The 14,032-nt window shown below is 69.1% G+C and overlaps 4 protein-coding genes across 4 annotated transcripts in view; 2 read left to right on the top strand and 2 right to left on the bottom strand.

Annotated features, from left to right (window-relative positions):
* The window catches only part of CHLNCDRAFT_136119 (hypothetical protein), a gene marked incomplete at both ends in the record, with an annotated part of 2,422 nt that extends 770 nt beyond the window's left edge, over positions 1-1,652 (top strand). The window contains 3 exons of the mRNA XM_005846086.1: positions 243-637; positions 683-1,374; positions 1,564-1,652. Coding sequence (XP_005846148.1) covers positions 243-637; positions 683-1,374; positions 1,564-1,652 — 1,176 coding nt within the window. The remainder of the gene's footprint in view (positions 1-242; positions 638-682; positions 1,375-1,563) is intronic.
* Positions 1,653-1,923: 271 nt separating this feature from the next.
* CHLNCDRAFT_136118 (hypothetical protein) lies at positions 1,924-8,488 on the bottom strand (the record flags this gene model as incomplete). The annotated part of the gene is made up of 19 exons (XM_005845955.1): positions 1,924-2,113; positions 2,212-2,335; positions 2,480-2,569; positions 2,700-2,994; positions 3,176-3,256; positions 3,487-3,609; positions 3,855-3,946; positions 4,106-4,232; positions 4,499-4,606; positions 4,734-4,835; positions 5,086-5,216; positions 5,467-5,612; positions 5,804-5,892; positions 6,083-6,193; positions 6,377-6,496; positions 6,723-6,893; positions 7,053-7,203; positions 7,385-7,941; positions 8,156-8,488. The coding sequence occupies 19 exons, from the start codon at positions 8,486-8,488 to the stop codon at positions 1,924-1,926; spliced, it is 3,141 nt and encodes a 1,046-aa protein (XP_005846017.1).
* Positions 8,489-9,145: 657 nt separating this feature from the next.
* CHLNCDRAFT_136117 (hypothetical protein) lies at positions 9,146-10,570 on the top strand (the record flags this gene model as incomplete). The annotated part of the gene is made up of 3 exons (XM_005846085.1): positions 9,146-9,825; positions 10,033-10,226; positions 10,353-10,570. 3 exons carry the CDS (start codon positions 9,146-9,148, stop codon positions 10,568-10,570), a joined length of 1,092 nt encoding a protein of 363 aa, XP_005846147.1.
* Positions 10,571-10,836: 266 nt separating this feature from the next.
* Positions 10,837-13,902, bottom strand: CHLNCDRAFT_136116 (hypothetical protein; the record flags this gene model as incomplete). The annotated part of the gene is made up of 13 exons (XM_005845954.1): positions 10,837-10,918; positions 11,066-11,183; positions 11,374-11,454; positions 11,606-11,742; positions 11,927-12,051; positions 12,186-12,251; positions 12,409-12,518; positions 12,652-12,693; positions 12,795-12,825; positions 12,994-13,061; positions 13,163-13,274; positions 13,457-13,626; positions 13,815-13,902. The coding sequence occupies 13 exons, from the start codon at positions 13,900-13,902 to the stop codon at positions 10,837-10,839; spliced, it is 1,230 nt and encodes a 409-aa protein (XP_005846016.1).
* Between the last annotated feature and the right edge of the window lie 130 nt (positions 13,903-14,032).

Genomic DNA, 14,032 nt, shown 5'->3' with positions numbered 1-14,032 from the left:
GCCCACGCATCACAGCTTGCAATCAGAGGGGGGGGGGAGGCAGGGAGAGGAGGGCAGAATAGGTGGGACTGTGGCTGGCCATCTGTGGCCGCTGTGGGCCAGAGCCCCCGGCAGCCCACCACCTCTCACCACCACCTCACATGCCCCCGCCCCCTGCCACCACTCAACCTGATTGACTGCTGTGGAGCGCCGGCCCGACCCGTCCCCTGCCGCCGCGCTGCCTGTGTGCCGCGTGCAGGCAGGCCAAGCGCGGCGGCGGCGGCGTGGTCCTGCGGGATGAGCGGCTGTGGCGGGCGCTGGCCTCACTCATCGTGCAGCTGGGTGGAGAGCACCCGCCGCCCCCGCTGCCCCTGCGCAGCATGGACGAGTTCCACTCGCAGGAAGACAGCGCGGCGGCAGCGGCGGCGGCGGCGGCCGCGGCGGCGATGGCGGCCGCGAGGGGCCTGCAGGCCCAGGCCGCCGCGGGCACCGGCGGCCGCCGCGGCGGCGCGGTGGTGGCGGGACGGCGCGGCATGAGCACGTCTGCCGCCGCGTCTGCTGGCACCGGCGCCGGCGGCGTGGGCGGGGATGGAGAGGTGCGCAGCGGCAGCGCCGCCAAGGGCTGCAACTGCCAGGCGATGGGGTGCAGCCACGGCCGGTGCGGCTGCCGCAGAGAGGGGCAGCCGTGCTCGCCGCGGTGCAGCTGCAAGGGCCGGTGCTCCAACGGCGGCGCACAGGCCGCTGCCGCTGCGGCACACGCCGGCGGCGGCGAGGCGGCAGCCGCGGAGGGCCCCGGCGCAGCAGCAGCAGCAGCAGCAGCATCAGCAGGAAGCGCCGCGCCAGCAGGCTCGCCCGCGGCAGGCGCGGCGCCGGCGCCCTCCCCTGTGGCTCAGCTGCAAGCGGCGCTAGGGGCTGCCCAGTCCACCCTGGCTCAGGCGGTCGCCAATGTGCTGCCCTTCATGCGCCAACGCGCCGCCCAGACGCCCGCGGCGGCCGCAGCAGGGGCGGCCCGGACCGTGCACACCTCTGCCGGGGCGCCTGCGGCAGCCAGCGACGCCGAGCCGGCGCGCTCCACTCCTGGGCCGGAGGCTGGTGCAGCGGCTGGTGCAGCATCTGTCCCGGCTGAAGCACCAGCGGCGGCTGATGTGCCGGCGGCGAGTGCGCCAGCCAGCGGCGACACGTCAAGCCAGGGAGCTGGCAGCGCCCAGCCTGCTGCTCGTGACGGCGACGGCGTGGTGGGCAGCGAGGGGCCCGCGCCCACGGCCAGCCCAGCCGCAAGCAGCAGCACTGGGGCTTCCAGGGGCGGCGGCAAGCCGCGGCTTGGCGGCCAGCAGCAGCAGGAGGGAGAGGAGCCGGGCCCGTGCCATTGCAAGAAGGGCTGCAAGGACAAGCGCTGTGGGTGCAGGCGGGTGGGCCGCCGGTGCGGCCCCGCCTGCGCCTGCGGCGGAGCGGCGGGGCAGTGCAGCAACTGTGCAGCCTGAGCGCGGCGGCTCGCTCCCTTAGGCACAGCTTGAGCTTGTGACTGCTGGGACTGTAAGCCAATGCTGTGGCCGCACCGGGAAGCGCTCGTGTGACGTAGTGCAGCAGCAGCAGCGGTGCACCAGTGGGCCAGCCTTGCTCTGGGGTGCGCTTCAGGCGGGCACGGCGCTCTCGACCTGCTTCCACGAACGTAGGAGCCGAGCTTCATGCCGCTGCTCTGATCGGTTCTGCACCCCTGGGGCTGCCTGTGACCCTTCATTAGCAAATGCAAGACTGTCCTTGATGCGGCGGCACCACAGGCGGGGCGGCGCTTGGCCGTGATGGCAAGGGGCCTCGCTGCATTGCTCAAAATGGAGTAGAATCCGTCACTGTCCAGGGTTACAGTGCCTGTCGAGGGTTACAACCAGCAGCCGACGCAACCCTTGGCGCAGCTCTGCTGCCAGTCCGGGCCCGCCGCCCGCCGCGCTACGCCTGGCGTGCCACCTCCTCCGCGCCCGCCTGCCCCGCATGCTCCGGCAGGTCTGTGGAGGCCAAGGCATGCAGGTCCAGCCCTACCAGCTCCTCAGCGGCGCCGCTGCCGCTGCCGCCGCCACCGTCGCTGCCGGGGGTGTGGCTGTCAATCATCCGGGCCACCACCTCTTGCGAGTCGTCAGCCCTGGAGAGCAAGACAGAAACAACTTCCCGGGATTACGCGAAGCCAAGTGATGTGCTGGGCGCAGCGGCAGGCACACAGGTATGGTTACAAGTGCTCACCAGGCCACGCTGGCGCCCGCGGCGGGCGCCGCCGCCGCTGCCGGGGCCCCCGCGCCCTCCTCAATGTCGTCCAGCGGATTGAAGCCCTTCAGGCTTGAGGCCACGCCGGCGGTACCGCAGCACTCTGCATGGACAGTAAACAACTCGGGGCAAGAGCGCTGGGCGGGGTGGCGGCAGGCGCCAGCGCCGATGCCGCACGCACGCAACCAGCTGTGCTCTGCAGCACGTGCATGCATGTGCAGACTCTTTCCAACCAGTGGGCGCTTACCCGGCAGCGTGAGGAGGTCATCTGGGGAGGGCGAGCCGCAGATGGCGCGGAAGTCCAGCTGGAAACCGTTGCCATCCACCGGCTGAGCCACTGCGGTACAGCAGCGAGGGAAGTGCGGTACGGGGGATGGGGAGGGAGCATGGCGAGCTGCCGCCGCTGGGCCCGGCTGCAAGCCAAAGGCCAAGCATCGAGTGCAGAGGCCCGGCCCCGCCCGAGTTACCTTGCGCCTCCGCCGCTGCCACCTCGGCCGCCTCGCCTGCCGCCACCTGACGCAGGCTGGCCGCCACCTGCTCCTCCGACAGGCTCAGCCGCACGAGCGCCTCATTGATCTGGCGCTCCAGGACATCAAAGTGCAGCCCCTCGCCGCCGCCGCTGCCGCCGTCCGCCGCATCGCCGCCATCGCTGTCGCTGCCAGCCTCTCCGGGGCCAGCTGCCGGGCCAGCTGCCGGGGCGGCTGCCGGGGCTGCGGCGCCCGCCCCGCTCGGCTCCTTCTCGCCCTCACTGGAGCCTTTGGCCTGCGCTCGGAAGGTGGGCAGGCACCGCCAGCACCAGGTGACAGCAGGAAGAGGAAGGGGCGCCACCAGCACCACCACACGCCATCCAACCCATCCTCCCCTGGAACAAGCGGCCCACGCAGCCCCGGCCCAGCCCGCTTCCGCCTAGAGAGCGGCCCACGTCTACGCCGCCTCCCCTCACCCTGAGCTCAGACGCCATCTTCATCGCCCGCCCCTCCCTGGCCTTGGGCTGCGCCAGCATGACGGGCCGGAACAGGCACTCCTGCAGCGCCCAGCAGCAGCCCATAGCAGCAGCGCACATCAGCGAGGCAGCAGCACACCAGCGGCAATAGCACCAGCGGCAATAGCACACATGGCGAGTGCGCGCCTAGCCGCAGCTGCCCCCAACGTCCCGAGGCCACCCACTGACAACCCACAGGCCGGCCTCGGGGGGGCAGGCCTCTACACCCAACCACACGACCACTACCCCACCCACACCTCCGTCCAGCCCACCTTGAGCTTGGCCGCCTCCGCCTGCCGCTGCATCATCTCCCGCCTCGCCGCCTGCTCCTCGGCTGTCTTGTAGAGCACCTCGTAGGCGGGGAGGGACTCGGGGCGCAGGCGGGCAGCCAGCGCCTGCAGGCCCGGGCAGAGGAGTGGGAGCACTGCTCAGCAGATACCCCCGTACGGCGGCCTGCCCCTGCACCCTCAACCGCCTGAGCTGCTTCAACAGAGCAACCCCTCTCTGCTGCTGGCTGGGGCAGGTGCCCGAGTAAGCTGGCAGCGCCCAGGCGGCCTCTCCCTTAACGCGGCCCCTTCTTCAAGTGCCCAGCTGGCCAACCCCTGCCCTGCCATGCCACCGCCAATGCCCCGCAGCCCACCTGCGAGTGCGGGTCTATGGCGGGGCGGAAGGAGGGCTCCTCAAACTTCTGGCGGCTGCTGGGCATGGGCAGCAGGTACTGGCGCGCCAGGCCTGCGCGGCGGCGCAGGAGGGGCAACAGAGCCAGCGGCAGAGGCGGCGGGGCGGAGGCAGGGTCAGATGAGCGGCATCGCCGCGGGCCGATGCTGCAGCCCTTGCAGGGCCCCACACAGCCACACACATGCACGCAGGCGCACCCAGCCTGCCGCTCACCCCGGGTGCGCCCAATTGCATCCTCCATCAGCGCCACAAACCCGCCCACATCCAGCTCGCCCACGGTGGACTGGGCAAAGGGCGGCGGGGCGGCGCGGGAGCCGTCCGGGGCGGAGCAGGCGGAGTCCTGAGCTCACGAGGGGAAGGGGCAGGGGCAGCGGTGTGTGTGTGTGTGTGTATGTGGTGGAATGGGAATGGCTGGGTGGGAGGCATGCGCGCCGTCAGCTCCACACAGGACGGCATGGCAGGTCACCAGCACCAGCCACCACCTCACCGCAGCTCCCTGGCTGCACCCCCACCTGCCAGGCAGCCCGCCTACACACACACACACACACACACACACACCGCAGCACCTGGCCCCACACACAGCCCCACACAGCACCTGGAACCCACCTGGAGGTCTGCCTTCTGGCGCCGCGCAATGGCCCTGGCCAGCAGCCTGCCCGCAAACTCAATGTCGGCGCGCACCTCGGGGTCTATGGTGTCCATGAACACCTCGTCCTGCGGTACCAGCAGTACGTGGCAGAACCATTCGTCAGGTGCCGGTACCACACGTGCTCACTGACAAGGAAAAGGCCATGAGCCCGCCACCTCCTTCAGCCAGCCAGCCAGCCAGCCAGCACCGCACCTGCACCGTCTCAAGCAGGTTGAGCACGGGTGCTGGCTGGCCGCGGCGCAGGTAGTCAAAGATGGCGCGGAAGCGCTCCCGCTTCAGCCGGTCCACCAGGCGCTGCGGGGAGCAGGGCAGGCAGGGGGAGAAGGAGGAAGAGGCAGAGGTTGCAGAGCAGGCTGGACCGGTCGCAGCACAGCAAAAGAAGTCGAGGCCGGGTCGGCTGGCACGGCATTGGCCGGCGGGCAGGAGCGCGGGCAGCGTGGAGCTTGGCGCCGCCAAGCTTCCCTCCTCCCTCCCCAAACTACCCGAACGCACACATAGTGTGACACAGACTCACCACCACCCACCACCATCCCCCCCAACACACCTCGGAGCGGGTGTTGACGTAGGTGGAGGCGGCGTCGCGGGTGGCGCGGCGCTGCGTGGCGTGCGCCGCCGCAGCAGCGCGCTCATCCCACTCCGCCTTGATGCTGTACAGGTACTCGCCGATGGGGGTGCCTGCAGGCCGGGGGGCAGGGGTGAAGCGGCAGGGGTGAGGCGGAGAGACGAGGGCGGGCGGCGGAGCAGGAGAACCGCGTTGAGGGTGGGGCATAGAAGCATGCAGCAGCAGCAGCATGTGCGTCAGCACGCGATCCGGCTGGACGGCCATCCACACACTCTGACGATGGACATGGGAAGCAAGGCCAGGCGGTATCTGCTCCATTCCAACCATCCGCCCATACAACACACACGCGCGCGCGCCACCCACCCTCGGGGTTGCGCTCGTAGTGTGGCGCGCGGTGCGTCTTTGGGCGGAACAGCGGCTGCCCGGTGGCGGCGTCGCGTGGCTCCTCCTCCTGCAGCCGCTGCGCCGCAGCCAGCTTCTCGCTGTACTGGCGCCCGCGCTCCAGCAGCCTGCAGGGAGCAGGGCGGTTGCAGGGCAGGGGCGGGGCAGTTGCAGGGCAGCACATGGCAGGGGCCAGGGCCTCTGATTCTGCGCTCGGCCGTAGGACACAGGCAGCTAGGCCCCGCACCCAGCCAGGTAGCGCGACGAACAGGCAGAGGCAGACCACAGCGTATGCAGCACGCGAGCAGCGCCAACCCACCTGGCTGCCACGTCAGCGCTGCCACCCAGCGCCTCCTCACCCTCCCGCCCCTCCATCAGCTTCTTCAAAACCACGCTGCTGGTGTTCACCTGCAGCAGCAGGACAGGGAGCACGGCAGGCAGCACAGCGTGAAGATGCAGCAGCAGGTGCAGCGCTGGCAATGAGACCGCCCCAGTGAGAGAGACAGATGCCGTTGGGCTTCTGCCGGCTGCTGGTGCGCATGCGCTGCCCCCGCCGGCATCACGCGCCACCCAGCCAAATCGCACGTGCCCCACGCACCCGTGGCCGGAACGTGGCCTCCTCAGGCGGCCTCGCCGCCAGCTGCTGCAGCTTCAGCCTGCGCCGCATGCTGTCGTTGTACAGCTGGTCGTACCCCGCGATGCCGCTCTCCTGCAGGCAGGCAGGGCGCGAACGATGCAGGCCCATCAGGTGGGAGGCGGGGAGATGGACGGACACCCCAGCACACCAAGCTCTCGCACCACACCCACCTCAACCACACAGACACGTGCGGCCACTGCACGGCCACACGGCGGGCCACCACCCCTCCTCCTCAGGCAGCACCGCCCCGCGCACCCTCAGTATCTGCTGGCGCTGCTCCACCATGCGCGCCGACTTGGAGTTGATCTGTGGCCGGAAGCTGCACTCCCGCACCTCCGCCTCATCATGCTCCCGGCGGATGCACTCCATGCGCTCCTGCAGGCGTTGAAAGGGCAGGCAAGTGGAAGAGGGATGCAGGGCACGGGGCGAGGCAGGGGCAGTTTGTATGTTTCATGTTGATGCATGGCAGGATGGGTTTTGGATGGTGTTGTAGGGCAAAGTATTGGATGTGCACAATGCTCCAGCCGGGAGGAGGGAGGGAGCCTGCGTGTGCCATGGTGCTGACACCGCACGGGCCAGCCCACCCGGCCGCCAAACGCACCTGGCGCTTGGCAGTGGCCCCGCGCTGGTACAGGCGCTGGTAGGCGGTGCCCGCGCCGCCGCCGCACTCGGCCTCGTCCTGCCGTATCTGCTGCGCCAGCTTGCTGATCTCGGGCTGGAAGGTGTGCTGCTCCACCTCCGCCCGCGCCTCCTCCTCCTTCACCCGCTGCGCCTGCACAGCCGCGCGTGCGCAAAGGAGGGCGTGCTCATTGCGCCGCATCTGGCAGCCAGGGGGCCCTCCTGGCCTGGTGTATCACTGTTGTGTGTCCATGGACCCCATGCTGGCCCCCAGCATGTTTAACCCCGGCGTGCTGAACCATACACCACCCACCAGCTGCTCCTTCTTCATCGCCTCCAGCCGCCCCTCCACGTACAGCCGCTCGCCGTAGTTGCGGTACGACCCGGCGGTACGGTGGGAGGCCAGCTTGTTGGAGGCGGGCGCAATGTGCACCTGCTCCGTCTTCAGCTGGATCTCCAGGTCCCTGCGGCGGCAGCAGCCAGCCCAGCACGACCAAGGTCAGCATGCTTAAGGTCAGCATGCATTCGCACCAGGCAGGGCATATGCGGGCAGGGCGCTGGAACGACCGCATGCACATGCATGCTGCGGCGCAGGGCTGCCCCCACAATGCAGGAGTGTGCCGGCCCAGCGGCGGCGGCCCCCACCTCAGCCGCCGCTCCTCCTCCAGGCGCTGCTGCTTGCGGAAGTGGTCGGCGTAGAGGCGGGTGTGGGCGGGCAGCGAGGCTGCGCCGCCGACGCCGGCGGTGCGGTAGTGCAGGCCGCCGTCGGTGTCTGGGTGGGAGCCCCCGCTGCTGCTGGGCGCGTGGTTGAAGTACTCCGCGCCCCGTGCGCTGTGGATGCTGGCGGGGCGGTACGATGGCGGGCCCTGCTGCTGCTGCTCCTCGGACGGCTGCCCGCCGAGGGCGGCGCCGGCGGTCTGCGGCCGCGGGCCGGCCTGCTCCCCAGGCGGCGGCGGCCGGGCGCCCAGCACCCCCGCGCTGCGGGAAGAAGGCTCCACTTGCAGGTGGTGGGCCGGCTGGGGGTGAGGCGCGGAGCCGCTGCCTGCCCCGGCCTGGGCGCTGCCGGGGCGGCTGCCTGCTGGCGCCGGCATGCCTTTCGCGGCGCCAGCATGCGGTGCCGCAGGTTCGGCCGAGGCGCTCCTGCTGCCGGCAGCGGTCGCAGACAGCCTGGCGTAGCTATAACCCTCATCTTCCTCTGACTCCTGCACAATAGCAGTCCGCAGTAGCAGAGAACAGGCTGGCATGTGATGCGGGCTTGCCTGCAGGGGCGCCGACTGGCACAGAAACCAAACCGCCAGTGGGGCGCCGCGCCAGGCACACCACCTGCTTAGCGCCGCCCCTGGTTGGGCCACACCATATGCGGCGCCAGCCTCCCAGCCAGTGCAGATGCTGCCCAGGCGCAGGATTCCAGCCCACCTCTCCATCTCCAGCCCCCTCGCCCTGCCGATACTCGGCGCCTGCTGGGGGCTGCCCCGCCTCGGGCCACGCCCCGCTCTCCGCCAAGTTGTCCTCCAGGTGCTGCGCCAGTGGCAGCACGATGGCCTCGGGCAGGCCGTGGCGGCTGCAAAAGGCGGCTGCGACGTCGATAGGATCGTCCCCCTGCCGCACTTCGATGCGCCCCGCCCGCCCCTCGCCAATGTCCACAGTGGTGACAAGTAGGGTGGGCCGCAGGTCGGGCTGCGGACCCTGGCCGCTGGCATACGCCCTGGGGGCCTCATAGGCGCCGTGCAACACCTCGGCGGCGCTCATGGCTGGCACGCGGCTGCCGAGCTGTCAATGGGTGTCGGTGGCGGCGGCGGGTGTCAGCGGCACATGTGTGCCCGCCAACCGCAGGCCGCAGTGGGGTGGCGGAAAGTCTGGGCCGTCGGCTGCGTCCCTAAGCAAGCGGGAAGGAGGTGCTATGGCGGCCCAGGCTGAGTGTTAGCCGGCGGGCTGTTTCTGGCGGGCGGGTCGGTGAGCCCGCTGCTGTGGCTCTATGTTGACAGATGGGTCCCTAGCAGCACAAATTCGATGCCGGGAGGCAGTCCTGCTCGCCTCCCCAGTTCATAAATGAACTGCCGTGCTGGAAAGACGCGGGAGCAAACGCCTGTGGTGGCTGGCGGCGCTCAAAACGCACTTAGAAACGGAAGCCGGATCGCCATCAATAGCCCCAGGACACAACGCAGCGCTCTGCCCTCCCCCAGCATTGCCCTCCCCTCCTGCACTTGACCAGGAGCCATGCGGGCGATGGCATCCGCGAGAGGCATGCATGGGTGCATCAGACAGGCGGTGAGCTGCAGGGCGCGGGTGGGGGCGCACCGCCGCCAGCCGCCGCCGCCAGTATCTGCAGTGGCAGAGGTGCCCGGCGCGGGAGCTTTGTTTTTACAGCCGATAGAACAAGCCCAATGGTTCATTCTTCTGAATGCAATGCAGGCCCAGGCCCAACAGCCACTACCAGCCTGGGTGGCGGCCCCCGCCAGGCGGCAGCGTTGCCAGGTCCCACCTGCCGTCCGCGGCTGCGCAGCCCGTGCCAGCTTGGGCGGCAGCGACAGCAGCAGCGTGTTGAGCAGCAGCAGCAGCAGCAGCAGCACCGGCTGGTTGCTGGACACGGCAGCCAGCCTCGATCCAGCAACCAGCAGCAGCAGCAGCAGCAGCAACGGCAGCGGCAGCGGCCGATATGATGCAATTATGATGCTTGGCGGCGGCCTGTTCCCAGACGGCAGCCTCCCAGAGTGGGTGGTGCGCCGCCTGGAGGGGTCCCTGCACCTATACCACCAGCAGCAGGCCCTGCACGCCGCCAGCCAGACCGCAGCAGCAGCAACGCCAACGCCAACGCCAACGCGAAGCGCTGACGGGTGCCCCGGCCAGCCGTGGCGCGCCGCCGCAGCGGGCCCCTGCCCCATCGTGCTGCTGGGGGCGGCCACGCCGCACAAGCCGCCCGTCATGGACGACCGCGGGTACGTGCTGTACGAGAGCACGGCGTATGCCGCCTACCTCATGGGGCGGGGCGTGCCGGCAGGCGACCTGCTCAAGGAGACTCAGTCGTGCGACACCGTGGGTAACGGCTACTTCTCTCTCCTCCAGCACGCCCTGCCCGCGGGCTGGAGGTGCGGGCGCGCAGGCCCTGCGGGGGCGCTTGCCACATTCTGAGGGACAGCTGGGCGGCCGTGGCGGCCGGCCCTCGGCCCGCCTGCCCGCCTGCCCTGCCTGCCCGCATGCGGCAAACACACCCTGCCACGCCAGCCTACCCGCGCACCATCCCACTCCCACCCTGCCCCCACCACGCAAAACAAACGCACCCCTGGATTCCGCAGGCGCATCGCCGTGGTCACCAGCGAGTTCCACATGCCGCGCACCCAAGCCACCTTCGACTTTGTGTACGGCCTGGCGGGCAGGCAGCTGCACGGCGACCCCGCCTGGTACCGCCTGGAGTACCGGGCAGGCAAGAGGGGCGCTGGCTGCGTGTGGCGATGGTGGTGGTGGCATGTGCATGACTATGTTGTGCTGAGTGGTGGAAGGGCAGCTGACGGCTGTGTTGAGCTGTGTCGGTCCCTCGGGCCGTAACTCGAGCTGGCTGCATGGTTGCTGAGCGTGTGGTGCGCTGATGCCGAGCCCGCCTGCCGTGCTGCCGCAGTGAGCGACGAGGGCATTTTTGAGGCGGACGTGACTGATGCGCGGGCTGCCAAGGAGGCTGCGGCGGTGGCCACCTGGCACAAGAACACCGCCGGCATGCGCAGCCTGGCAGACCTGCACAGCTGGCTGTACGCCACGCACCTCTGCTACAGCGTCAGCAGGCAGCAGGAGTTTGGGAGGGTGCAGGAACTGGACCCCAAGCTGGCGGCCACCTACTAGTCCCGATTGGCGCGGGGGACCCTTGCCGCCCGTACCATGCAGCTGTGAACGTCGCCTGTACTTGCTGCTCCCTATTGTCCCTGTGATTCCCCCTATGCTAGCTTTTGATATTCTTTTCTCGCACTAAACCAAGTATTTTGCATGCGGTACCAAGCCTGAGTACAATGTGGGATGCACGCGCACAGGAAGATGGACAGGCACTGGGTGCCACATGCACCTTGCAGCAGGTTGACCTGTGGTGCAGGCGGCAGGGCTGCGGCCCTGCCTCACTGCGCCCCTGAGGAGCCCACCTTCTGCTCCCGCGCCTCCTCCCAGACCCCGCCGATAGTGGGGTGGGAGCGGTGGCGCCTGCAGGACCGGAGGTGCATGCGAGCCCCACCTTGCTATCGGGACATCCCTGAGGGCACCCTCAAAGGGGTGGGGCCATCCACTGCCCGCCAACGAGCTGCCACTCGCTGTGCTGCTAACGGCCAGCCACTGCTCCCCAAGCCCCACCTGCCCGCCTCCCCAAACTCCCGCCTGCACTGGTTGGCGCTGGTGCGCGAGCCCTCCAGGCTGCAGATGTACGCCTCGCCCTCGTCATCACCTAATCCCAGCTCCTCGTACAGTAACTCTGCGGTACAGGCAGTGCAGGTCGTGCATCGGCGTCGTGCATCGGCACCACCGCTTGGATTCGTATGCAGCGCGGCAGGCACTACCAACGCCGTGGCTGGCAGTGCAAGGGGCTCGCGGCGGGGGCCAGGGGGCAGATGCTCTGCCCGGGTGCCTGTTAGGCGGCAGACGCCCGAAGCCCCCTGCCTGACCTGAGTTGACCTTGGCGCCGGTGATGGCGCCCTGGGAGGCCGCCGTCATGACCAGCTTCAGCGGTGCGGTGGCGCAGTTGCCTGCGGGGCGAATGCTTTGCAGCAGTCGTGGCCGAGCCCGGCCGCTTGAAGGCAGGCAGCAGACCACTGCAAGGCTTGCCCTACCACTGCCCATCCATGCCGTGCCCAGCCCCCTGCCAGCAGCCCATCCATGCGGCCCATCCATGTGCACCCGCCACATACAGGCCGTGGATGGCCAGCACGTTCCCCTTGGCCTCGCACACAATGTCGCCGCGGTCGTCGGCAGGCAGCCCCATCTTCTCAGGCAGCGTGGACGACTGCATGCGCCCGGTGTTGAAGAACAGGGCCCTGCAGGGCGGGGCTGGCAGGCAGGTGCGCGGGTCTGTGCCGCGCCGGTGGCGGCACAGGTGGAGGGGAGGGCAGCGGGCACCCGTGCTGCTGCCGCAGCCGCAAGTCGCCACAGCTGGCGGCTGTGGCAGCCAACACAACAGGGCGCGATGCCGGGCCCTGCGCCCATTGTAAGTCTACCCACTTGATCGGTATGAAGCAGCCATCCTGCAAGACGACGCCGCTGAGCTGGCCGCCCTTGTCGCCCACCGCCAGCGCGATGGGCGTCTCAATCACGGCGATGCCGTGCTTGGCCAGCAGCTCGCGCTCCTGCGGAGGTGCAGTCAGGCATCGTGCGGTGGGGTGCCTGGGGCGCAGCAACACTGGGCGACGGGCATCGGGTGAGATCAGCAGGCATGTGGTGGTGCTGCGCAGCCAGCAACCAGCCAATAGCCACACCATACCATGTCGGTGGCCTTGAGCGTCTCGCCGTCGGTGAAAAGGGTGACATCCGTGGACCGTAGCAGCATCTGCGCATCATGGGTCAAACATGGGTTCAAAACACAACAGCCCGGTCATGCGACACTCGAACGTATGCCGCTAAGCAGCGGCTCCGACCTCAGTGCGGCGCCCACCGGCTGTGCCCTGCTGGCCGGGGCCGTGCGGGCCAGGCCCATGTGGCCGCACCTCGAAGGCGATGTGCACACCGCGCTCGCCGTTGCCGTAGGCGCCCAGCGGCTGGCCGGTGTACTCGTAAGCATCGCAGTACAGGCAGACCCAGATGCCGCGGCCCCAGTCTGCATCAAGTGCACGCCAGCTGGAGGGTGGGCTCGGGACAGGGCGGTGCTGCTAGGTGGGCTTTGCAGCGCAGCTCAGCTCAGTGGACGGCTGCTGGGCATCGGTTCCTGCTCTGCCAGGGCATGCACTCACACGTGTCAAAGCCCTCAATGTCGGGTATCAGGTCCCGCACGCCTGCGGCAGGATGCGCACAGCGCAGCACGGCCTTGTCTGTGTGCAAGTGGCTGGCTGGGGCGCAGGGGTGCAGGCAGACTCGGGTGCGGGCTGGCACCAACCTGTGGCCAGGATGACCTTCTTGCTCCTCCACTGCAAGCAGGCAGACAGGCAGGTTCTGGCAGGCAGGGGCGCATGTCTCAGGCTCCTCCAGCTGAACAGGAGGCTCGCTGGTCGAGGCGTGCCGTCCTGGGCTGGCACACGGCTCAACGGTGGGCTATCACACAACCCAGCCCACCGCGATCATACAACCCAGCCCACCTGCCGCCCGTCCTCAGTGTGAACCGTGAAGCGGTCTGTCTCGGTGATGCGCCGGCCATCGCGCAGCACTGCAAAGGGAAGCCGTCAGACCCTGAGTTGCCCTCCTTGCTGACCACCGACTGATTGTTTCCTGCTGTGTGCCCGCTGCCAGTCCCCTGCTGCCGCACACCTGCGTGGCAGTTGGGCTGGCCCTCTGGGCACTTCTGCTCCGCCTCCACCACCCCCACGTCGATGTCGCACACAGCCAGGCAGTGCAGCTTCACGGTTGGGTACCGCAGTACCTGCAGTACCAGGGCGGTGGCAGAGGGCGAACGGAAGTTGCAGTCGCAATACTCAGGGCAACAGCAAAAGCAGCATTGGATGGGCCCCATCAGTCAAGGCACGAAGCTGCATGGAAAGCCACGATGACTGCACTGCGCAGGCAGCGGGCCATCCTGCATGCAGTCATGAGGCGGTCTCACACCTGGCGCCGCGCCCGCTCCAGGAAGCGGAGACGGTCGTATCCATCTGCTCCCAGGATTGCGTGCTGCACCAGGCTGGCCTCATTCCGCTTCTCGCCGGAATCAAACAGCAGCACCGAGCGGCGGGCGCGCCCCAGGATCAGCGCCGCGCTGAGGCCTGCCGGCCCCGCGCCTGCGCAGCAGGCAGGAGCAGAGTGCAAAGGAGGCGGTGCGGCGCTGAGACGCAGGTGCATGCAGGCCGGCGGCAGTGCTGGGCGGTTACCGCCTCGTGCACGAGCTCTGATGCTGGCTCAGACATGCAATGCTCTGCTCTGCTCGGCCTCTGCTGCTGGGCGTTGGTGGCGGCGGCGGCGGGCACACCGACTATGATGCAATCGCAGGTGTCCTGCTTGTCATCTGAGTGCCCATTCTGTCCAGTCTGGTCGGTAGTTGCTACCAGGCCCGGCATGGTGGCTGCCAGGGGCGGATGCTGGGCTTGGGTTTTGTCGGAGCCAGTGCCGGGAGGCTGCAAAGGATTCTTGTTTGAAGGGGGTGGTGTGGCTGCCTGCCAACCCAGCGCCACCTTACTGCAGCCGCAG

Source organism: Chlorella variabilis (genome assembly GCF_000147415.1).
Source record: "Chlorella variabilis unplaced genomic scaffold CHLNCscaffold_15, whole genome shotgun sequence".
Lineage (NCBI taxonomy): Eukaryota > Viridiplantae > Chlorophyta > Trebouxiophyceae > Chlorellales > Chlorellaceae > Chlorella > Chlorella variabilis.
Note: the sequence above shows the minus strand (reverse complement) of the source record. Positions and strands in the feature narration are given on the sequence as shown.